We start from the raw sequence: 24,585 nt of genomic DNA, 5'->3' as shown, positions 1-24,585 counted from the left end.
GGCCTTGAGTTCAAACCCCAGGACCAGCACAAAAGGATGTGTGATATGTATGTACCGTGGATGTTATTCAGCCTTAAAAAGGAATTAAACAGATGTTACAACATGGATGACCTTTGAGGACAACATGCCATGTGTGATAAGGTTGTCACAAAAACACAATGTGCAATTATATGCTCATGAGGTAACTGAAGTAGTCAAATCCATAGAAAAGTAGAAAGGTGGATGCAGGGGAAAGCAGATTGATAAATGTGCTTAACAATGACCATACACCTAAATATGGGAAAGATGTTAGGTTTTATGTCTGTTTTCCCACCATTAAAACTAGATAAATTCTATACTCAGTGTTGATGACCCAGCTGAATACTGGTGTATGTTTCTATTATTTCTACCACTTAGAAGATGACTGGCTCCCTGGGGATCAAGAGAAAGATTGTTTGGGGGATGGAAGTCCCCTGCAATTTCTCTTCCTCAGAGCTGACTCATTTCATTTGTACTAAGAGCTGCATTAAATGAATGAGACTCAGGGTGGAAGGAGGTAAAAAGAAGGAATAATTTGTCTTTGTAATCTCCTTCCCTAACCCAATTTCTGGCTGTGAGTCATTTGTCTGCTTTCAGGAATGGTGCCTAGTTCTGTCATGACTGAGGCATCTAGAAGCAGTAGGGTGTACCAAGATACAAAAGCAAACCAAAACAAAATGACTGCAGCGCCCTGAGATTTCTGTGGTTTTCCTGCACTTCAGGGATATTGCTTACATAACTGAGTGGGTTTTATTTCTAAATAATAGTCATTGCTTATATGGCCTTAAATGGACACATTCTTTCACTGCTTAGCAAAAGCCCAGGCGGTTCAGGATGGCCCAGAAAAGGAAGTTAGGAGAACAAATAGAGGCAATTAGATGTATATTTCTTAGTCTCCCCAAGAACTGCCAAGATGTAACTTGAAACGGCCAGTAAATATTTGTCAAATGACTCAAACAGAATCTGCGTGTGTATGTGACGGTACTATAGGGCTTGAACTCGGGGTCTGGGCACTGTTCCTCAGGGTTATTCACTGATGGCTAGAACTCTGCTACTTGAACCACGGCTCCACTTCTACCTTTTTGCTGGTTAGAGAGAAGTGTCTCACAGACTTCCCTGCCCGTGCTGGCCTTGAACTGCGGTGCTCAGATCTCACCCCTCTGAGTAGCTAGGATTACAGTTGTGACCCACCAGTACCCAGCCAATGAATTCCTTTCTCATATAGGTAACTGGTTAAAAAAATTAGTCTCGATTCATTGGGGTTATAAATAGTAATAAATTTAATAAAAATTTTCATACTGCCTGTCCTTCTGTGTTCTTTTTTCTTCCTACCTAGCAATTCCATTAAACACAGCATTGGCCAGGAAAAAAAAAAAAAGGATCTTATCACAGACTTCCACCTGTCATCCCCTCCAACATGGATCTAACTGGGGCATCTTATCCCAGAAACAAAGCCTACTGGTGAAAGAGAAAAACCCTTTAAGCTTCAATAAAAACTTGTGGGACTAAAAGTCATCGTCCTGCTCTCCCTAAAGATGATCTGCTTTCAGTCTATTGAAAGTATATCCCTTTCCTAATCAATTTTTCTATCACTTTTACTAAAAAATAAAGCTGTCATGGCCAGACTGCTTTATTCAGCAGGCCCTTTAAGAAAGTAGGTGTATCTAACTACAGAGCAACCATTAGGGTCTCTGAACATAGCTGACCAGTGGGTATCTCACTTTCTCAGCTATATGCCTTTTATCGGCTTTTTAGACAAGAGGAAAACTAATTCAGACATCTTGTTCAACATCCTGCTTATTGGCTTGGAATGGAATCAAGCCATTCATATAGATGGAATGAACTTCAGAGAGAATAGGATGACATTTTGAGTAAACTCAGGAGTGTGAATGCTGTATGCAAAGTGGATTGTGGAACATGCAAAGTTCCAAAAAAAGAGATGGTGGATAGGATGAAGGAGAAAGAATAACAAGCATAAACCTAAGGACTTGGGCCTTGATGGTGCTGCTTATGGCTCCGGAAAAATTAAAAAATCTGGCCAAAGACATAAAGAGTGAAAGCTGGGAGCGTCTGTGCCAATTGAGTCTCTGTTGATAGCTTAGATGTTCAGTGCTCATCAAGAGGAAAGCATTAATTAGCTTGGTGGCTCTTGCCTGGAATCCTAACTACTCAAGGAGGCTGAGATCTGCGGATAGCAGTTTGCAGCCAGCCTAAGCAGGAAAGTCTGTCTGACTCTTACCTCCAATTAACCAGCAAAAAGACAAATGGTGCTGTGGCTCAATGGTACAGTGCTAGCCTTGAGTGGATAAAACAAAAGGACCAGTACCCAGGCCCTGAGTTCAAGCCCCAGTACGGTATGGGCAATTTTTTCTTTCTTTTTTTTTTTTTCTTGGTTGTTGGGCTTAAACTCCGCCTGGGTGCTGTCCCTGAGCTCTTCAGCACTCTACCACTTGAGCCACAGAGCCACTTCCAAGCCCCTGTACAGGCACAATTAAAGAGAGAAAGAGGGAGGGAGGGATTTTTTTTTAAAGTTTGTTTTAAAAATACTTGAAGTCTTAAATCAAGGTTTTTTGTTTTTAGAAAGAGCAAAGCATTGAGATATTTTGAAATAACACAGATTGTTATAGATACAAAAGTAGAGTCATGTTTAATTAAATAAAAATTCTACCACAGAACTAGGAGTTATTTATAGGGCTGCATAGTGAATGCTGTGTAATAATTTAGCTCTGAACGGGCCCATAACTAGATATCCAGAATGAAACAGGAAGATGTGTTTCATATTTTCCAGTGCCTGAACTGTTCCATTGAATAAGTTGATTTCAAATCTTCATGCTTTTTGCAAAATGCAATCTGGAATGTGGACTGCTTTCTCTTTGGCCTGTATTGTCACCTATTGCCATGCAGTGGAAATTAAAGATGGATGAAAATCCAATAAAAATTGGAAGAATGGGAAGAATTATGTTCTAAACTCCGTAAGATCATCTTTTACTTTAGCAATGGGAAAAAAGGTGAATGATAAATACTACGTCCCTAGCTTGATGTTTATGACCTTTTTGGATAATTGGGGGGAAACTGGCTCCTTGAACACCAATGCACGGACCTTCCTCTCTTAATGCTTTTGGCATAGTTTGCCACCGAGCAAGCAGTTCTTGAAGAGCTGTGGAGATGGGAAGGGCTTGGAAGGATGTGAGAGCCCGCAGACCATCGCATCGCGACACTGCATCCGTTCACACCATTAAGGGAATGTTTTTCCTCTCCAACATGTTTTCATTTTCAAGAGCATTAAATGCCGGCAGTTCCTACAACCTTGGATTTCACTCATCACCAGTACAAGCTCAATGTGCTTATACATTTTTCAGGGTGAACAGCCGCAGAAGATTCATCTCCATATTCCTAGTTAACCAGGCTTGATTCTCAACCAGGCAGAGAGATCCTTGAGACTTCTGTCCAGTTAGCCAGCAACAAGGTGGACGCAGGGGTCGTGGCTCACGCCTGTCATCTTAGTTTCTCAGGAGCCTGAGCTCTGAAGACTGAAGTTCCAAGCTTGCCCAGACAGAGAAATCCTCAAGACTCTTATCTCTGACCAGCCATCAAGAAACCCTGGACTTGGGAGTCATGGCTTAAGTGATAGACTGCTTGCTGAGCGTGAGATAACTAAGCAAGAACGTGAGACCCTGAGTCTAAGCCCCATTACCAGCACACATACATAAACACACAAATCGTGGTTCAACATAGGGTCTCAGAAGCAAATGAATGATGAGTCACGGACAATATGACATCATTTTAGCTGAAACTCAAGGAGTTAGGGATCATAAGGTCTTACCATACAAAAAAGTCACTGTGAGGAGAGGAGAAAAAAAAGAGGATATATTAGTTTTCTAGGGATGCTGGAAGAAAGTACCACATGCTGGGTGGATTAAAATAACATTTATTTTGTCACAGTTCTAGAAACTGGTGTTTCAAAATTAAACTGTGGTCGAAAACCATTTTTTTCTGAGGGAGAAATCTGTTAAATACCTCTTTCCCAACTTCTATTAGCTCCTAATCATTCTTGGCATTCTTCAGCTTGTAAATATCTAATCTCCGTCTACATCTTTACATTTTCTTGTTTCCTCCTTATAAGGGCACTTGTCACTGGACTTAAGAGTTCACCAAAATCCAGTGTGATCTCATCCGAATCCTTAAGGGAATACATCTCCAGACACCCTATTTCCAAATAAAGTCACACGCCAAGGTTCTGAGTACAGACATATTGCGCTACTTAGCATACTGGCAAGAAAGCTGAAGAGTCTAACTCCATTGCCTGCTTGAGAAGCAGGGAATTTCTCGATGTCTCCTTCTTTAACCCTGTCTTACTAGAGTAAATCTCTGTGAAAACTTTACAAAGGAGAAGGAAATACAGGAAGGAAGGAAAGAAAGGAGAGGGAAGGAGAAAGGGAAAGAAAACTAGAAAGGAAGGATGAAACTGACCTGTAATCCTAGCTCATTAGGAGGTTAAGCTTGAGGACAGCCCGGGGAGAAAAGTCTGAGAATCCATCTCCAAAATAACCAGCAAAATGCCGCACTAGAGGCATGGCTCAAGTGGTGGTGTAACAGCTAAGCAAGCAAGCCAACCAAACTAAAGGCCCTGAGTTCAAACCCAAGTACCACCATCAAAACAAAACCCCAGAAGAAATCTGACAGAAATGACCAACGAAGGTAGATTTTAGTTATTAAATAGATACTACCTCCTGCTAGGTAACTTTCATTGTTTGACCCTTATTGATACCCTTCTTTGAGAGATGAGTAAAGAGAACAAAAATCTATCAAACTCTTACAAAATCAAAAGCATACACGAATAGAAACATATTCTAAGTGGAGCCAAGATGCTAGTTATGACAAAAACTTTAAAACTTTTTTTTTTTTTTTTTTGCCAGTCCTGGGCCTTGGACTCAGGGCCTGAGCACTGTCCCTGGCTTCTTCTTGCTCAAGGCTAGCACTCTGCCACTTGAGCCACAGCGCCACTTCTGGCCGTTTCCTGTATATGTGGTGCTGGGGAATCGAACCCAGGGCTTCATGTATATGAGGCAAGCACTCTTGCCACTAGGCCATATCCCCAGCCCCCTAAAACATTTTTTAAAAAGAAAACCTTTTGAAGCATTAAACTAGAACAGTAAACATAAATACATAGAACAGTAAACATAAATAAAACAATAGTAAAAGTTCACACTTTAGAGTTGAAAAATATGATTTGCCGGGTGCCAGTGGCTCACACCTGTAATCCTAGCTACTCAGGAGACTGAAATCTAAGGATTGTGGTTCAAAGCCAGCCCAGACAGCAAAGTCCCTGTGAGATGCCAATCACTCAAAAGTGGAAGTGGCGCTGTGACTCAAAGTGGTAGAGCACTAGCCTTGAGCAAAAAGAGCTCAGGGACAGCGCCCAGGCCCTGAGTCCAAGTGCCACAACCGACAAAAAAGAAAGTACAATTGAAATAAAATTTAGTCACTTACCAGCAAAACTGAGATAGTAAAAAAAAATTTGAGGGCAGTGACATTAGACCAACAGTCATTTCTGCTGCTGGCGCATGAAGCAGGCAGCAATTTTGGTTCCAAAGCATCTCAGCCCTCTGAGTAGACATCATGTGACAATCTCACCCACCCGAGCTAAAAAAAAAAATTTTATGGATAAGAAGCTATCTTTGAAATTAAATGATGGCAGACATGTCCTGCGTAGATTTGATCCATTTATGAACTGGTGATAGATGAATGTGTGGAATGGCTACAAGTGGGCACCAGAACAATACTGGGATGGTGGTTATACGAGGAAATAGTATCATCGTGTTAGAAGTCTTGGAACGACTTTAAAAATGACAGCTAATCAGAGAAATCTGCCTCCCCTCTCCAAAAGACTACTTAACTGTATAAAATTTGGTATGTGCATTTTTATAGTTGACTTTTTTTTCATAAACTTTGGCAATAGTCACAGAAATTGGAAAGCTTGAAGACAGATAACAAATTATGCAATCTGAAGAACAGGTGAGACAAGACTGAAATGAAGAGAGAACTTCAGAGCCTTGCAGAGTAATGAGAAGGTATTCCAACACTTGTAAGGGGAAGTCCCAGACCGAGTGGAATTGCCAAATGGGTAGGAAAATATTAAACACGCATTTTGTCTTATAGGAGAAATACTTTAAAATTCAGTAGACTGAAAACAGTAGTATGTGGAAAGATACATAAATCAAACTGCAACTATAAGAAATCTAGAAAATGGTACATTAATACAAGAAAAGTCACTAGCGACTGAAAGGAATATTCCATAATGACAAAAGGGCTCATTAATCAAAAAGTGCTTACAAACCTATCTGCATATAAAAGTTGTCCAAAAATATGTGGAGCCAACACTGAAAGGAGGAAAATTCAATTTTGGATATTTCAATATTTCTTTCTGGTTAATTGATAATCTAATTGGATAGTAAGCCAGAACTGATATGCAGAATTCTTAAGCATCATTGTCAATCATTATTAGACCATTATATCAGTTATTATTCTAGTTGAAAACACTCTAGCCAACAACAGTAGACTAATACACAGATGAAGTATTCTTCAGAATGGACAATATGCAAGATAAATTAGTCACAGTACATTTATAAGCATGTTCTTTGGCTAAAATGGAATGAAACTAGAAATCGATAATAGAAAAAAATCACAATCTCCATGTAGATGAGAAATAAACATGCTTCTTCTAAACAACTGTTGGGTCAGAGGAAATCACCAGGAATATGAGAAAAATATCTGAATGAAATAAACTCACAACGTTTCAAAACGAATGCAAAGTAGGTACAGTAAGACACGGAGGGAAACATACACAGTTTTAAGAGAGCAGATTTAAAGCCAATAATCTAAATAATAAATAAGCCTTCCATTTAATAAACCAAGGAAGAGCCAGAGCAGGAAATAATAATTTTAAAAAAGTTCCTGGCAGAAATACTGATGAATTTTCACTGTCCTCAAAAATGACATGTTTAATTGAAACTTCTTTGTACAACTACTTACAGATAATAATAAGAAATCAGAAAGAAAACAATGGCTAGGTACAGTGGGACATGCCTGAGACTCTGCCACAAAGAAAAAACCAAAAAGTGGGGCTGGGGATATGGCCTAGTGGCAAGAGTGCTTGCCTCGTATACATGAAGCCCTGGGTTCGAGTCCCCGGCACCACATATACAGAAAATGGCCAGAAGCGGCGCTGTGGCTCAAGTGGCAGAGTGCTAGCCTTGAGCAAGAAGAAGCCAGGGACAGTGCTCAGACCCTGAGTCCAAGGCCCAGGACTGGCAAAAAGAAGAAGGAAGAAAACTACCAACCAGCAGCTTTCATGTCTAACGAGCTGAAATCCCTAAAATAGCACCCTGGGTGGAGTAAACGATGAAGTGGTGACCGGCGGCGTCTCTCCAGGAAGGCGGATTGGCTTGGGAATCGGTGGGAGTCCTCGATGCACTCAATGGCAAAGCGTGACTCACAGTTGCCCCGGGCACCTGTCGTGTGGCCAATAAAGCTTTATTGGGACTCGGCCTGTTCATCCTGGAGAGGCGCGGGCCTGACTCTCCGGGCGGGCCCCGGACGCCCCTAGGTTCATCCTCCCCACCCCACCCCCGTTTCCCGGGCAACGCCATTGTCAGCGCTCCGGGCGGGCGCGGGAGAGAGGTAACCCTGGACGACGCGTGGAAGAGAACGCGGGAGTCGGAGGGGAGAAAATGGGGCCGCACGTGCCGCGGGGCCCCGGGGTAGTGGCGGCCAATTCGAGGGTGGGAACACGAGGCGCGGGAGCGGGGGGGGGGGGGAGGCGGGCGCAGCCGAGGCGCGCGCCTGTGATTGGCCGGCCGGGGGCGGGGGGTGTTCCCCGGCCGCTCCTGATTGGGCGAGGGTGACGACGTAAAAGGCGCGGCGGCGTCTTTTGAACCGCGTAGGGTTCTGGGTAATAAAGGGCTTGGAAGGGTCCTAACCGAAAGGGGGGAGGGGGAGAAAAGGCCGCCAACGGAACGGCTGAGCTCATAATCCGGCCGGGACCGGGCCGGGCCGCCCCCTCCCCCTCCATGGAGAGGGTCCGGTCAGAGCCGCCGCCGCCTCGGCCGCGCCAACCGCCACGGGCCACCCCGCGGCGCCCCGGTCCGCCCCCGCCGCCGGTCGAGGGCACCTGCTTTCACACGGCGGCCGCCGAGCCTCCGTCGTCGTCGTCGCCGCCGCCACCTGCCCCGTGCGCGGCCGCCATGACGACGGTGGCCCCGTCGGGCGGGGAAGGCCCGACGTCGGGCGTCCAGCCCGTGACCCGGCGGCTGCTGCAGATGAAACCGGAACAGGTGCTGCTGCTGCCGTCGGGGCCGCTCTTGTCTCCGGTCCCGGACGACGGCCTGGTGGCCTCGTCTGCGCAGGCGCGGTTGCTGCAGCTGGGTCCCGAGCTGCTGCTGTTGCCGCCGCCGCCGCCGCCCCTCCTGCCCGAGGGCGCCCCCTGCAGGCCGGACTCCCGCCCCGGGCCGCCCCGGGGGGCGCTGCAGGTCAAAGCCGAGCTGCCCGAGCCGGGGCCCGGCGGCCTGGACCTGGCGGCGGCGCTGGGACCCCGGAGGGTCATCGAGACGGGCGGCGGCGCTAGAGCGGCCAGGGCGGCCGCCCGCATGGACCACGCCGGGCTGGCGCTCGACGGCCGCCGCGCCGACGAGAAGGCGGCGGAGGAGGCCCTGCGGGACGCGGCGACGGGCGGCGACGGCGGCCGGGCGCTGGTGGCCATCGGGGAGGGCATCGTCAAGACGGAGGAGCCCGACCGGCTCCACGAGGACTTCCGGCTGGGCCCCGACGCCCTGGCCAATGGCCTGATGCACGGCGGGGGCAAGGAGGTCATCCTGGCGCCGCCGCCGCCGCCCCCGGGCGCCTTCGCGCCGCCGCCGCCGCCGCCGCCGCCGCTGCAGCCCCAGCCGCCCCCGGCCCAGCCGGACCTCCGGCTCCCGCTGACGCTGCACGCGGTGCCCCCCGGGGCCCGCCTCCAGTTCCAGGCGCCCCCGCCCTCCGAGCTGATCCGGCTGACCAAGGTCCCCCTCACGCCGGTGCCCATCAAGATGCAGTCCCTGCTGGAGCCGTCGGTCAAAATCGAAACCAAGGACGTCCCGCTCACCGTGCTCCCCTCGGACGCAGGTACCCCCGCCGACGCCGACGACGCCGGGGGCCCGGGCCGGGGCAGGCCCGACCCCACCACCTACCCACCCCAGCCCCGGACGCACCTCCGCCACCCCCCCCCCACCCCCGCCACCGAGCTTCAGACTCAGCAGCAGCCACGCAGGCATCTCCACGTGCACCGTGAAGTCCTCCGTGCCGCGTCGGGTCACGTCCCGTGCGTCCCGATCCGCGCCCACCCCACCACCCCTTCCATCATTCTTGCTCGTCGTCCCTCCCCCCTCCCATGCCCACCCCCAAGTTGCCCAGTTGAGTTTTCACGTACTATATATACACATGTGTACATGGACGACAATGACTGCAATGCTCGCCCCCCCCCCCCCCCCGCCTTTGTTCTCTTAGGTGAGGAGTTTCGCAGACTTTCCCGTCCGGCCCGGCTTTGAACTGCGATCCCCTCAGCTCTCAGCCTCCTAGGTAGCAAGGATGACAGGCGTGAGCCCCCGGTGCCTACCGAGATTCGGTAGCGTTAAGAATGTTCGTATGGGCTTCGGTGGGGGCGCCGGTGGCTCAAAAACCTGTCATCCTAGCTCCTGGGGGAGCCTGAGATTTGAGGGTCCCTGTTCAAAGCGTAGGCAGCAGGGCAGGGAAAGTCCGCGAGACTCTTACTTCCAACTAACTAAGCACCAGAAAACCTGGAACTAGAGCCGTGGATCGAGTGGTAGTGCTCGCCTTGAACACAAAAGCTCAGGGATGGCAGTAGCCAGGGTCCTAGTTCACGCCCCAGGACCAGCACAAACATCCCCCCCCCACACACACATACAAAAGGGTTTCAATTCATGTCAATGTATGAAAACTAAAGAGTTTTATAAAAAAAAAATAATTCTTCATGAAAATAGAAATATTCTTGCCATAGATGATACAAAGCCTTCAGTTTACACGTTGTGAATAACACCTAAAATACCCAATGATAGCACCTTGATGTATGTCAAGAAATGGAAGAAACTTTTGTTTCGTTTTTAAAAAATTATGATTTAATGGGAAAGTTTCTACTGATTGTGGAAGTTATCTTTTCAGACAATTAGTAAACATTTTGTAGAAGAAAAGAATACATGATTCGGTGTAAAATTTTTGTAATCCGAAAGCTATCACTAATATTAAGAATGGAAATACTGTAGGAAAAGCTGGAATTGTTTTTACTTAAATGACTACAGCAGCAAAATGGTGGTTACACATGATTTGTTGCCAGTATTTCCAAATACATTGCTGAGTCATTAAAAATTAGTCCATTATGCTAACAAATGCTTTGGAAGATCATATTAATCTTCAGTTCATATTTTCATGTATCTTTTAAAATTTCTTTTTCTTCCCTTCTTTTGGCCAGTCGTTAGGACTGAACTCAAGGGCTGGGTGCTGTCGCTCTACCACTTGAGCCACAGCTCTGCTTCTGGCTTTTGGATAGTTAATTGGAGATAAAAGTCTCAGAGACTTTCCTGTCTTGACTGGTTTTGTGTGCCTAGGATGGCTTTGAACCTCAGTCCTCAGATCGCAGCCTCCTGAGTAGCTAAGATTATAGGCATGAGCCACTGGCTCCTTGCTAGTATTTATTTTCTTTATGGATTATTTTTTTAGTTAGCATACATTATTGTACAAGGGGGGGATTGTTTCACTGCAAGATTTCCACACATGTATAAATAAATCCCAGCTAATCTTATCTCATCACTCTCCCTTTCCACCCCCAATTCGTAAAGCCATTTTAAGTTTTATTATTCTAGTTTCATAGATGCAAACAATCTTTTACCATATCCATCCTCTTTTACTCCCTTCTTTGTTTAGTGATTCTTACTGCCCACTCTCCCACCTAGCATGTAATTTTCAGCAGTTTTTAGACTGTTTTTCATTTTCTAAACGAAATAATAGAAAATCTTTCTTTATACAAAATATTTTAACAGCTTCATATTTTAAATTTTGTACATATTGAACAATAACAAAATAAGCAGAAGCAATATTAGAAGCTCATAGGCTATACACTTTTTCTGGTACCAGGATTTGAATGTAAGGCCTTAGACTTGCTTAACTTTTCCTTACTTAGCCAGTACTGTATCACTTGAGCCATATCTCTAGTTTTCTTTTTCCTTGAAGCACAATCTGGCTTTGGATCTCAGCCTCTGGAGTAGCTAGGATTATAAGTATAAGCCGCTGGCACCTGACATAGTCTGTATTTTGTATGAACTGCATAGAGGTGTGAATTTAGCCAGTTTCCTTCCTGGTCATTGCAACAAGCTCCCTAGCTCTCAAAAAGTCACTTATTTTCCTCTCAGGACTTGGAACTGATGATATTGGTGACTGATTTTGGTAGGACTTTCACCTTCAAGTAAATTATAAGTAATATAGTATTGAGATTTTTTGCACTAAAGCACACTTACAGCAGTTTCCTCAAACATTTGCCCAACAGCTATTTGGTGCTCAGTTTATAGTCATGAATGGCCCCATGATGACTATGTTTAGTAGAAAACAAACTAAAGGTCCAATACTTCAAGAGGTGATTCACATTATTTCTCAGTATTCAACAATATTCTCTTTTGGAGTCATTCTAAGCTGCAGTTTAGAATGCTGAGTTCAGGAGTTGTAAGGAATCCTGGGATATTGGAGGTTTCACTATATTGACGTGTGCTTTCAGGTACTTAAAACATAAACGTAGATAAAGGTACATTTGTCTTTAGGAATAGTGTGTGTATGTGACATTAATTTAGTCTCAATTTTTGTCATGTAGGAATACCAGATACTCCCTTCAGTAAGGACAGAAATGGCCATGTGAAGCGACCCATGAATGCATTCATGGTTTGGGCAAGAATCCACCGGCCAGCACTAGCCAAAGCCAACCCAGCCGCCAACAACGCAGAAATCAGTGTCCAGCTCGGGTTAGAGTGGAACAAACTTAGCGAAGAACAAAAGAAACCTTACTATGACGAAGCGCAAAAGATTAAAGAAAAGCACAGAGAGGAATTTCCTGGTAATCCAGCAAAATGAACCAAAGCCCCTTTCTAATTGCCTTTCAGTTTATTTCAGTAAAGACTTAAGTTAGGGTGAGATTGGGAGACAAAAATGTATAACTTTTTTCATAATCCCATATGTATAAGAAAGAGTAATGGCTAGTCTTGTAGTAATGATAGAGTGAATAATAGGGATACATTTCCTTAAAAAGAACCAATTTGGAGAATACGTGGTTTCATCCCAATTAATATAAACCAGGGGCAATCCCGTTCTACTCAAGTTTTGAGATGGAGGGTAAATAATATCAAAATACACGGTATTGGTATAAAGATAGCATAAGGAAACTCACTCAGAGTTACTTTTAAGATGATGGATTGGGGCTGGGAATGTGGCTTAGAGGTAGAGTGCTTGCCTAGCATGCATGAAGCCCCGGGTTTGATTCCTCAGCAACACACAAACAGAAAAAGCTGGAACTGGCGCTGTGGCTCAAGTGGTAGAGTGTTAGTTAGCCTTGCGCAAAAAATAAAAGCCAGGGACGGTGCTCAGGCCCTGAGTTCAAACCCCAGGACTGGCAAAAGAAAAAAAGAAAGATGGATGGATTGATCTTAAATGGATGGTAGAAATGGGATGGAGGTAAATCATACTTCTAAGGTAAAAGGTGCATTTGAAAATATACTGGACATATGAAAATCATAGTGATCGGAAAACATTAAAGAATATGCTTTGAGATCATGAGAATACAGCGATCACCACCATGTTCCATCTTAGTATGATTATCAAAACATAGTCTTTTCTGATTGACATACAGAGTTTGAAATGAGTCTGATTCCTTCCCAGTAGTAAAGACACTAAGATTAAGTTTGTGGAAAAGGTGGTAGGACTAACATAACCATGGGTGGCCTGACAACCTGCGTTTTTCTGAAACTCAAGCAGTTTTTAGGAGGGAGGGTCGGAGGCAAACAATGGAGGGAAGCATTGGTTCTTCTGATTCTATAGTAACTACAACCCTAACTCTTCCCTCTTGACTTTGGAAGGAAATGGAGTTGTTTGTGGTTTTGGAGATTGTTAAAGCCAATCATTCTTCCTGCGCTAGATAGAAAAATAGTGACTGATTATTTCATTGTAAGAAATAGACAATTGTATCTTAAAGAAAGTGAGGAAACAGGAGATGAAAAAATGTGTTTCTGGGGCATTGTTTTGTAAGTACAGGAAAGAAAGGCTTTGGGATCAATGTCAGTGATGTAGACCCTCCTACAGATTCAGTATGTATCCCTGAATGTGTAAGGCATTTGGCCTTCCTTTGAATTATAGATTATGAAGTTGGCAACTAGTTAGGAACTAGGTAGACAGACTTAAAATACAAAATGGAGAAGTCATCCACAGAAATAGTATCCTAAAGCTGAAAATATACTTTTGACAGTAACCTATTAAAATCCTTGAAGTGCTTTGCATTTTTAATATGAGAGGAATTGTATCTAGTATGAAAAGGCTAAGTCGTAGTATATATTTCTATTAAAAAGTCTATCTTTTCCTATAGGTTGGGTTTATCAGCCTCGTCCAGGGAAGCGAAAACGCTTCCCTCTAAGCGTTTCTAACGTATTTTCTGGTACCACACAGAATATTATCTCAACAAATCCTACAACAATTTATCCTTATCGGTCACCTACCTATTCTGTGGTAATTCCCAGCCTACAGAACACCATCCCTCATCCAGTTGGTGAGTGAATTTTATTGTAGATTCCTGTTTTTAAGTCCCTGTGTGAAAAAGAGTCATACCTATTGCAATGAAATTTGGTTTCTGTTAGACTCAGAATTCAGAGCAACAAAATTAAGCAGGAAAAGTCAAGAAGAAAATGAGGATGTTAAATAGGATGAGGAAAACAAGTTGAGAAGATATCAACTTAACTTATCCAGATATAAACCCTCAGCCCTTTTAAGCAAGTCAGGATGAGCCTCTAGATTAGTCCAATGATGTGGGAAATGGCTGAGGTAATTCAGTAAGAAATAGGAGCGGCTTTTGATTCTCAGCCTAAAAGAATGCCTTGCTAATTGGGTAAGAGGCATCCTGTTCTGGAACTTAGTGATGGTATTGATGATCAGTTAAAGGCTCTTCCCCCAACATTCTAGAAAAGCAATGGAAGTGACTCACTTTTTAAAATAACATTTTATTTATTTTTAAATTACATTTTGTTATCTTTAGTCATGTAAAGGGATTACGGGCCACAAATGAATGAGTAAGTGCCCTCCATCTTGATGGATGCTGCCCCCTTCCTTATTCTCGGCCGTCCCTCACAACCTAGCCCCTCTCCTCGGGAAGCAGTTCATTTTTAACCAATGTTTGTTCCATTTATCTTATTATCTATTGTATCATCTCTGTAATTTTTCTCCATTCTTAGTTCTTTACAGAGTTTCTGTTGACTATAGGAATCTGATATTAAGAACACTGTATCTTAATGCAGAGTCCTGTCACTCCCTGATTTGTAGAACCATCTCTAAGGAGAGCATTAACATTCAGCACTACCACTTCCTATCACTTGCCTTATCACTACCTAAGACAAATTTACCTCAAGTTGCTCTCCCATTTCTACCTATTCCCATCTTCCCGATAATAAATCTGCCTTTATGAGAGCTTTAGATATCTTAGAAATTGACTTATTAGAATATTGTGCATCTTCATTATTTTCTTTAAATGCATCTACTTGGCAACAAAGGCACTTTCAAGACGTCTAAAGTCCAGGAGTCCCAAGTTAGGTCTGGGCACTCGCCCACACAGGCCACGTCAAGAGAGATGGTGACGGCAGAGAAAGGAGGTTTATTCCAAGGCAGCCATGGGAAGGCAGCACTTCAGTGCACCTTTATAGAGAGAGCTGGGGGCTGGGACGAGAAGGATCTGCAGAGTTCAAACAGTGCTTCGCTGACCGTTAGGTGGTCTCTGTCGGGGAGGAGTCCCGGAGAAGTTATCGCTTTATCCCTGGAGCACAGGAGGAGGAACAGGTGGTCTTCAGAGCCTAGGGCTGTTTCCTTTAAGATAGTAAGTTTGCATGCCTCACGCGATAGTTATCCTCCTGCAAATGAAGTGATAGCAAAGAAACTGCAACAGAGAGGCGCTCAGACCAGGCACGGACACAAAACTGGGGGATGTTTAGTAAATTCCCAGGACCTTTGAAAAGACATCCTTTATGTTAGCCCTTACATAAGTTCAAGCCGATGTGTTGCCTTGTTCTGTCCTCGCACAATCAGGCCTTTATGATCATCCTTTATTGGTAGTGGTAGTGCTGCTAATTCTATGTCATTCCAAACAAAGATATATAACTAGAAGCTTCTAGCATTGGTTCTTGCACAATTATGTCGTATTTAAGTACGGTAGGCATACTTACAGGAAGTTTCAGAACTATGCACAACAGTAACCAAAGACATTGACTTTTCTGTTAGCCTTAAAAAAAAAACCACACAGAAAATATTCCTTATTTCTGGTGAAAACTAACGTGGAGTATTGCAAAAATTATTTTTAGCAAGCTTTGTGCATTAGTACAATACTGCTTAGATTTGACCAGCTTTTCAAGTAAAAACTCCAACTTAAGCTTAGGACGCTCATGGTTACTTCCAGTAGCTAGAACTGATACTCGCTTAGTTCTCTCTCTTTTTTTTTTTTTTTTGCCAGTCCTGGGCCTTGGACTCAGGGCCTGAGCACTGTCCCTGGCTTCTTCCCGCTCAAGGCTAGCACTCTGCCACTTGAGCCACAGTGGCCACTTCTGGCCATTTTCTGTATATGTGGTGCTGGGGAATTGAACCCAGGGCTTCATGTATACAAGGCAAGCACTCTTGCCACTAGGCCATATCCCCAGCCCCCTTACTTACTTCTTTAATGTACAAAAATGCTCCCACAGCAGCCATTTGCATTTGCTAAATCCAATATTCCTGTTTCACCTCTGAGTTCCTCTACAGTTTTTAGGTGAATGCTACCTATTTTCTAATTCTTTGTTTTCTGTTTGGCTAAAAACAACACCCTATGAATTCCCCATTATTTTGTCACTGATCTGACGCACTTAAACTATCTGCTATGAGAACTAATTAAGGTTCAGGAATCATCTCAAGTCCTTCAGTAGGAAGGAGTTTTGTCTTTTCAGTTGTCTTTCATAAGTTATGACTCAACACTTCCAACTTTTCTTCTTGCTGATAAAGTATTTAAAACATCAATTAGTATGGACTTTGTAGTCTCAGCTTTGGCTACCGAATTTTTGTTGGCACAAAGTTACAACATGTGGGCTCATTTGTTTTATACATTTGGGCAAGGTTTTGATAGCCATAACACCTTTCTGATTTGGGGACATGTTTTTTCTTTGTTTTTGCCATTGTCATATGAAACAACCACTTTTCTTTGATTTTTAAAAAGAAGTTGATTAGTCTAATCAGCCTTTTTTTCCCCTAGCCAGTATTTCTTTTCCAAGAATGGGAGCGCCTCAGGGTGTGTTTTTTTCTTTTCCCCATTAGGCAGGAATTTACATTCAAACATACTGTGATTATACTGCATATTTCACACATTTAATTCCTGAATTTTTAAAGCACTCTTTCTCTGTTATTTGACTGTGGAGCTTATTTTTGTTCCTTGTATATTTTACTGAGACTGTTCTACTTAGCAGTCATTTGCCCTGCAGCAGATCATTATACTAGCATCTGTATCTCATTATGACATCCACTGTCTTAGAAAACTGGAATGTATATTAGGTGTTCACCTGCTTTGGGAGGCTGTCTGTGTCCGGTGTCTTCATGCCTGGCCCCTGTGCATGTGTATAACACATATTCATTACCTATTATAGGCCAGACTGTGCTGGGGAGAAAATGTAAGGATATCAAAGATTTGACTCCATAAAGCAGTTGTAAAAAAAGATACATATGTAACTGGTTTTACTGTTTCCCTGACTGAATTGGTAGTTACTTTCTTGTGTGGTATTGCTTTTATGTCCAATGCATTACTTATTTACTCTGTTTCACACTTAATGCCAATTCCAAATTGTCTCTAGTTTCTGAAAATGCTTCTAGCATAATCATCGAGGATTTTCTTTAGCTTGTGTTAAGACATGTTCATTGCCAGTGCTGTTAACATCCTGATTCATATGAGGATTCAAATTCAATTAAAAGCTTACCAACTTTTGCTGAAGCTATAGAATTATTTTAGCCTGGGCTTTCAATATCATGTCACACATTTTTTTGAATGTTCTGATGATTGTATTCTCTACATTTTGCTTCTTAATCCTAAATTGGTTTTCCTTATTTCATCTTAACTCAGTGAAAGCCTACACCTTTTACGCTTCAGAATTGGAACATTTTCTCTAAATTATTAATTTTAAAATGTTTACTACCATTTAAAATGTTTAGTTGTAGCCATTTTAGTTTAGCTACTACGTAAACAGAACAAAAGAAAGCATTTCTTAAATATTGGTACTGTTATAATTCAGAAAAAAAGGTTATTTAGTCTATTTCCCCTGGGTTTTTCTTGTTTTTTTGTTTTTTGGGTTTTTTTTTGCCAGTTCTGGGCGTGAACTCAGGGCCTGAGCACTGTCCCTGGCTTCTTTTTTTTTTCTTTTTGCTCAAGGGTAGCACTCTGCCACTTGAGCCACAGCGTCTCTTCTGGCCTTTTCTATATATATATGTGGTGCTGGAGAATCGAACCCAGGGTTTCATGTATACGAGGCAAGCACTCTTGCCACTAGGCCATATTCCCAGCCCCTTCCCCTGGGTTTTATGGTGTGTTCTAGCAAAACATTATATCCATAGAAAATCAAATCTGGCTTCAAAACATAGCATTGATAGAGTGATACAGTTCTTTAATACACATTTTCTTAAGTCAGGGAGGTGAAAACCATGTGGTCCCATACAAAATCATGTTGGGCTCCACTTTTCTTAGCGTTGGCCAAACTATTCTTACCAGTTCTCCATCAGTCTCTCTATTCCTTCTCACCTGTCGCGTCACGCGCTCTTCTCCTTTCCATAGTACCTTCCTCTGAAACACTCTGCTCTGTGCTCCGTGTCTGCCATTCCCCACTCTACTGTTCATCCCCGTGACGACTCCACAAAAGCCTGCTGGTGCTGCAGCGCGCCCCGTGCTTTCTTCCTCTCCACGAGGGGGTGTTTGAGACCTGCAGGAGTTACTTTATATATTCTCTTTTCTTTCAGCCTCTTGAACTGCAGCAGTTCTAGCTGCTGTAACAAGCCCTAAAATAGAATCATTTCATGTGAAGCTTATTTTTTGCGCATGTAAAATCCGAAATGCGAGTTTGCAATAGGTAAATAGGGCTTTGTTCCCAAAGGTAATTCAAGGGCCCGGGCAGGCTCCCCCCGTGCTCCTCCGTGCTCTCATCTGTGAAGATCGGGGCGCCCATAGGCCCCTGTGAGTGAGACACACGGCCGGGACTTCGGCTTCTATTCCGGGGCCTTTAGTCTCATGGCCCCTCTAACTGCTAGGAAGGGTGGGAATTAGAATCTCGCTGTGTGCTAGAAGGTGAAAACAGGTGACCATTTCAGACTCACTACTTTCTATATCTCATCCACAGTTTCAAGTCTTTCCCATCCCTACACTTGATCGGACTCGACTATTTCGGATTCTAACCTGGATTTTGACATGCAGCATACTGAGCTTCTATATAACTCTCTTGGCATATGACTTTTGATCTTGGCACATGTTAGTGATTTAATGATATTTCTGAATTGAGTGAATGCTTGATTACCATCCCCCGCCTCAGTTCCACTCCTCCTTTTGTAGAAAATGATGAATGATGTGTCCTTCCATTAGCAACTGAAATATGGTCATTGGTTCTGCACAGGCTTGTACAGTTGTAAACAAACCAGAAAAGGTCTCTCTTTTCTTCTTTTCATGGCACTTAGAGTCTAACTGGGAAAAGCAAAAAAATTAAAAATAAGTCTAGCACCAGTAGCTCGTGCCTGTAATCCTAGCTACTCGGGAGACTGAGATCCGAAGAGCGAAGGTCAATGCCAACCAGGGTAATAAATCCAAGGGACCCTTAATCTCTAGTCAACTAGCAAAAAGCCAGAAGTGAAGGTGTGGTTCAACTGGTAGAGCACCAGCCTTGAGTAAAAGACCCACACAAGGGCTTACGGCTCTGAGTTCAAGCTCAAGTATTGGTACACGCGCACACACACACACACACACACACACACACAAATAAACTAGAAGTGATGACTTCAGTTTTTTCAAAATATCCCGAAGGAAGTGTGATTGTTTAAGATGCTAACATTAGGTAAGCCATTAGACAAGGCGCAGGGCTCTGCTTGAATAGTGCATTCACTTTAACTGAAGACTGAAAAGCCTGCAGTGACCCAACGCGTGGCTGACCCGTGGTCTCTTTCTGTCTAAAGGCGAACCCCCCCCTGCCATCCAGCTGCCCACGCCTGCCGTCCAGCGCCCCAGCCCCATCACGCTTTTCCAGCCCAGCGTCTCCAGCACTGCGCAGGTGGCTGTCCAGGCTCCGAGTCTGCCGCTCCGCCCAGCGCTGCCCCCTCCGCGCTTTGCTGGGCCTTCCCAAACCGACGGCCACCGGCTGCCCTCTGGAGCCAGCCACTCTATCAAGAGACCCACCCCGGTGTCCCTGGACACCACCCACAGGGTTCCGACCAGCGCCAGCCCTGCCCACGCCAGATTCGCACCCTCCACCATCCAGCCTCCCAAGGAGTATTCCGGCGTGGCCACTTGCCCCAGGAGTGCCCCGATTCCCCAGGCACCTTCCATCCCACACACCCACGTCTACCAGCCCACCCCCCTCGGCCATCCCGCCACGCTGTTGGGAACACCGCCGCGGTTCTCCTTCCATCACCCCTACTTCCTCCCCGGACCTCACTACTTCCCATCAAGGTAAGTGAGCATGGAGCTGGCGCGTCTTTACTCTCTCACGCACTTAAAAGAGGCCTCGCTCAGTCCTGTGCGGAACGTGATCGAGGGGCCACTTGGGAGCCAGGCAGTTAACAGGGATGGGGGTGCCAGTGAACTGAGGGTTTTTTCAAAGGAAATAAGGGAACTTAATCATGGGGTCAAATCCCATTAGCATGTAAACTCGGGGTGCTTCTCACACTTAAGTGCATGCCTAAGTCATGAGACTTCTCAGTGGAGTGCAGACCCTCATCACCGGGCTGGAGCGCCGGTGTCTGCTATACCAGGATGCACTGGCTTCGGTACAACACTTGCCTACTTTTTTTTTGTTTGATTTTGGTTTTGGCCAGTCCTGGGCCTTGGACTCGGGGCCTGAGCACTGTCCCTGGCTTCTTTTTGTTCAAGGCTAACACTCTACCACTTGAGCCACAGCGCCACTTCCAGCTTTTTCTGTTTATATGCTGCTGAGGAATCGACCCCAGGGCTTCATGCGTGCAAGGCGGGCACTCTACCGCTAAGCCACATCCCCAGTCCAACTATCTTTTTCTCTTTGATCCCTGTTGTTTCTAATGATTGCTATTGAAATATGCATTGTACATAAATTGTATCATTTTTGTTAAAATTTAATGTTATTGCATTTACTGATATCAATGCAGTAACTAGATATAAATATTAAGTTACATGGAGTTTTTCAAAATGGGAGATCAGTTTTATAAATTTATTTTCGCTGGTCGGTCCTGGGGCTTGAACTTTAGGTCTGGGCGCTGTTCCTGGGCTCAAGGTGAGCACTCTTGCCGCTTGAGCGGCAGAGCCACTTCTGGCTTTCTTTGAGTAGCTTGTTGGAGATAAGAGTCTCACGGCCTTTCCTGCCCAGGGTGGCTTTGAACTGCCATCCTTAGATTTCAGCCTCTTGAGGAGCTAGGATTACAGGTGTGAGCCACTGGTGCCCAGCTCAGTTTTTTTTGTGTTTTTCTTTTTTTTTTTTGCCAGTCCTGGGCCTTGAACTCAGGGCCTGAGCACTGTCCCTGGCTTCATTTTGCTCAAGGCTAGCACTCTGCCACTTGAGCCACAGCACCACTTCTGACCGGTTTCTGTATATGTGGTACTGGGGAATCGAACCCAGGGCTTCATGTATAAGAGGCAAGGACTCTTGCCACTAGGCCATGTTCCCAGCCCCCAGCTCAGTTTTATAAAGTTAAACTTGGCACTACTTTACAACTGTTTGTGACTTTTACCTCCGGGTCTGATGGTAATTTTCCCAAGGCAATACATAGTGTATTGGGTTGCAGGTGACCTCTTTGGCTCTGAGTAACATTGTCAGTGCCTATGAGTGTCTCGTGTAGATGGCCTCTGTCCTTGGAACTCGCTGCGGAGGAGGCACCCTTGGCAAAGCCTGTCCTCCGGTGCTGAGCTCACCTCAGCAGCACTGGGGAGCTGGCACAATCTCAGGTTTGGATTGTGAAGGTCCCTTGAGGCCAACACAGGCAACCCGAGGCCCGAAGGCAGAGGATGTGAAGGGGAGCTTGCTGGCCCCCTTCTTCCTGGACCTATGGCTCCCGAAGCCGTAGATGTGACCCACAGGGTGGGGCAGGACCGTCCTGAGGGATGGGCAGCCGTGAAGGTGAGCTTGCGGAACACAGAGACCCTGCAGGGTGATTCAGGGGTGGGGCTCATTGTGCTGGAAGCTACTTCTGGAGCCCCGGGACCCAAAGGGTACCTTCTCAGTTCCTGTAGGGACAAGCTCAGGTGACTTGAGCTGTGACTGCTTGCTTTCTCTAGGCTGATTACCAATTCTCCTTGCCATTTACAGTTGGACACCTTGCTCATTTTCCTCTCCAGCACTCCTCAGAGTGCCGCGGGTTTTGCTAATGAATCTGGTCATTGCGTTACCCAACACTAGGTGACGTCCTTGAGCCCAGTGCCTGCTTTGGCTTTCCATACCTCTTCCCAGTTGATGTTCTGCACCTTTGAAGAAGAGAATAATACTTAAAAAGAGCAACTACCAGCCTTGCCTTCAAACAGAACAAAACAAAACATGAGTTTGTCACTCTCCCTTTTCTAGGATGAGTGCATATGCCCAGTATTTTGTTAGTGTTAAAAAAAACACCTTCAGACATAGTATAATAAAAAGTGAGGTCTTTATTCCAATCCTCTCTACCTCTCCCTTCAGCTAAGCTTGGATCTAATTTTACAAAGCAGTTGTAAACGTAAAGAAAACTGTAGAAAAAGCATGAAATAGCATGCATGCTTTCTAGGTTGAATAAATTATTGTGTCAAACAAAAACCTCTGTTTGTAAAATGCAAGATAATCTTTTCTTTACATCTGCCCTCTAAAAATATTCTTTGCAGAAAAAGATCTTTGAAACCATAGTACAATATCAGTTCTAGATCTTTATAGCAATAATAGCACTTCTTTCTTTTATTTACTATCATCACTTAACAAGTTGCGCTCCTGTGTTCCAGGGCTATGATATCCTAGAGCCCTTGATTCCCCCCCCACACACACACAAGCTTCCTTGAGACAGTAGTGAGGAGCACTGTCTCGGCGTTCACTGTTCATTTCTTCGTGTGGCACGATGCGTGTCTGTGTCTTCCAAACCTCACCCGGTGGGAGGCGTCCCGAGAGGCCGTGGGCCGCCTAAGCCGTTTCCTCTCTTAAGGTCACCACCAGGGAAGAGGACGCAGTGAGGTGACCTCAGTGATGCCTGCCTTGCCATAAGCTTTGGGTGGGGACCAGCGGGGATGAGAGCCGGAGGAGGTTACAGGGCCGATCTTGGGGACTCTCTAAGCCCCAAAGCGAACGCAGTGACGTACCGGATCCGCCCCCACGCAAGGGGCGAGGCGCGGAGTGGGCAGGAACGGCCTAACCCTTGTTGTGCCTCTCTCTCGCAGCACGTGCCCTTACAGTCGGCCTCCCTTCGGCTACGGGAATTTCCCAAGCTCGATGCCGGAATGCCTTGGTTATTACGAAGACAGGTACCAAAAACACGAGGCTATGTTTTCAGCTTTGAATAGAGACTATCCTTTCAGAGACTACCCCGACGAGCGCGCCCACAGCGAGGACTCCCGGGGCTGTGAGAGCGTGGACGGGACCGCGTACTATAACAGCCACGGCCACTGCGGGGACGGCTACCTGAGCCCCGTGCCCCAGCTGGACATGGGCGCCCTGGACAATGTCTTCCCAGCCCCCACCTCGACCCCCTCCAGCATCCAGCAAGTCAACGTCACTGACAGTGACGAGGAGGAAGAAGAAAAAGTGCTCCGCAATTTATAACTCGCGAGAATAAACTTTCCCCCAAACCCGCCCCGGGTCCGTTGGTGTGACAGGCTCGAGTGCCTTGCTCCGTGCCAGCCGCCCCCCGAGGAGTCCAAGCCACACGCCAGCCCCAGCTCCGACGCGCTCACTAGCCACACGGGAGGCCTGGCGGCCCACCAGAGGAAGGTGTCCCCAGTCTGTACTTTGAAATCTGCGCCCCCGTGTACGTCTCATTCCTTTATCTCGGAACATGCAAAATAGGAAAGCCTGAACGGACAGCCTGTGAGGAGAAGGAGCTTGTCCCCGCTCTGCAAGTGCCATCTCCATTTGATCTCAGGACACTTTATTTTTCTGAAATAACTTCGTTTAGTGTTTATCTGCTATTTGTGAATTCTGTCGGTTTTAATGTAACATTTGAAAGTATTTTGATAACTTTTGTAAGTGAACTGGGACTCCGTTACTCCATGTAATTTCCACTAATAACCAATTATACGTTGCAAATGTGTCTTAATGACACCTGGGAAAACCGCCCCCCCCACTCCAGTTAGTCATTTCTTTTACTGAACATTGTTACCATCATTCTTGAATATCGTTTCCATTGGTGTACACTCTGTTGTATTTCTATTCCAATTAAATAAACACAGACAAAATTCTTCTTGTCGGATGTGTTCCTTGTGGAGGACAGAAACAAGCACCATGAGTGTTGCTCATGGAACGTATTTTGCACACCACATGTAGAAATTTCCTTTTGCCTAACAGCTTCCAGAATTGCACCGCATTCTGTTAGCTTGTGATCTTGGGTTGCATCCACGTAGATGTGCACATGTTCTAATGCTATTCTGAAACTCACTACGTGTGTGTATGTGATGGAACACTCCCCCAAAGGGAGGGGTTTTTCCAGATTTGGGTCTTCACCTGTCTTGATAACCATGGAGTTGAGTAAGCACGTGGGATTTACTTAGTTTACAAGCCTAGGATGGAAGCCCTACGTCGTGATAAGATCTTTCATGGATTAAGCCCTTTGTAGAACAGGATGAGAACCACGGGGTTTGGGAAAATATCTACAAAGCACTAAATTAATTGCTGTTGGGAAATTGCCACAAATCAGTATACTTTTTCCTCCATGATCTGTATAATTTGTGTAAATTGTGAAGCCTTGGTAACTTAAAACTGCTTGGCAAGTGTGAGGGAAATCCATTCTGAGCTTCCATTTTCTTCCTTCACTAAGTCTTCATCTGTTCCTTAAAGATGGTTAAGATATCTCACTCACCTTATGCTTGCCATATGTAACATTTTCACT

General features: G+C 45.1%; 1 protein-coding gene and 1 pseudogene across 2 annotated transcripts; both read left to right on the top strand.

Annotated features, from left to right (window-relative positions):
- Nucleotides 1-5,637: 5,637 nt before the first annotated feature.
- LOC125342088 lies at nt 5,638-5,862 on the top strand (annotated as a pseudogene).
- Nucleotides 5,863-8,087: 2,225 nt separating this feature from the next.
- Nucleotides 8,088-23,303, top strand: Sox30 (SRY-box transcription factor 30). Of its 2 annotated transcripts, XM_048334132.1 has the most exons (5): nt 8,088-9,177; nt 11,927-12,166; nt 13,685-13,864; nt 19,522-20,014; nt 22,922-23,303. In XM_048334132.1, the coding sequence occupies exons 1-5, from the start codon at nt 8,088-8,090 to the stop codon at nt 23,301-23,303; spliced, it is 2,385 nt and encodes a 794-aa protein (XP_048190089.1). The 2 variants fall into 2 exon arrangements, with proteins under 2 accessions (XP_048190089.1, XP_048190090.1); XM_048334133.1 differs by lacking the exon at nt 19,522-20,014 and having other exon boundaries at nt 22,922-23,146.
- Nucleotides 23,304-24,585: the final 1,282 nt, after the last annotated feature.

The sequence above is a fragment of the Perognathus longimembris genome, chromosome 25 (genome assembly GCF_023159225.1).
Source record: "Perognathus longimembris pacificus isolate PPM17 chromosome 25, ASM2315922v1, whole genome shotgun sequence".
NCBI classification, from domain to species: domain Eukaryota; kingdom Metazoa; phylum Chordata; class Mammalia; order Rodentia; family Heteromyidae; genus Perognathus; species Perognathus longimembris.
The sequence above is the reverse complement of the archived record's forward strand: the minus strand, read 5'-3'. Positions and strand labels throughout refer to the sequence as shown.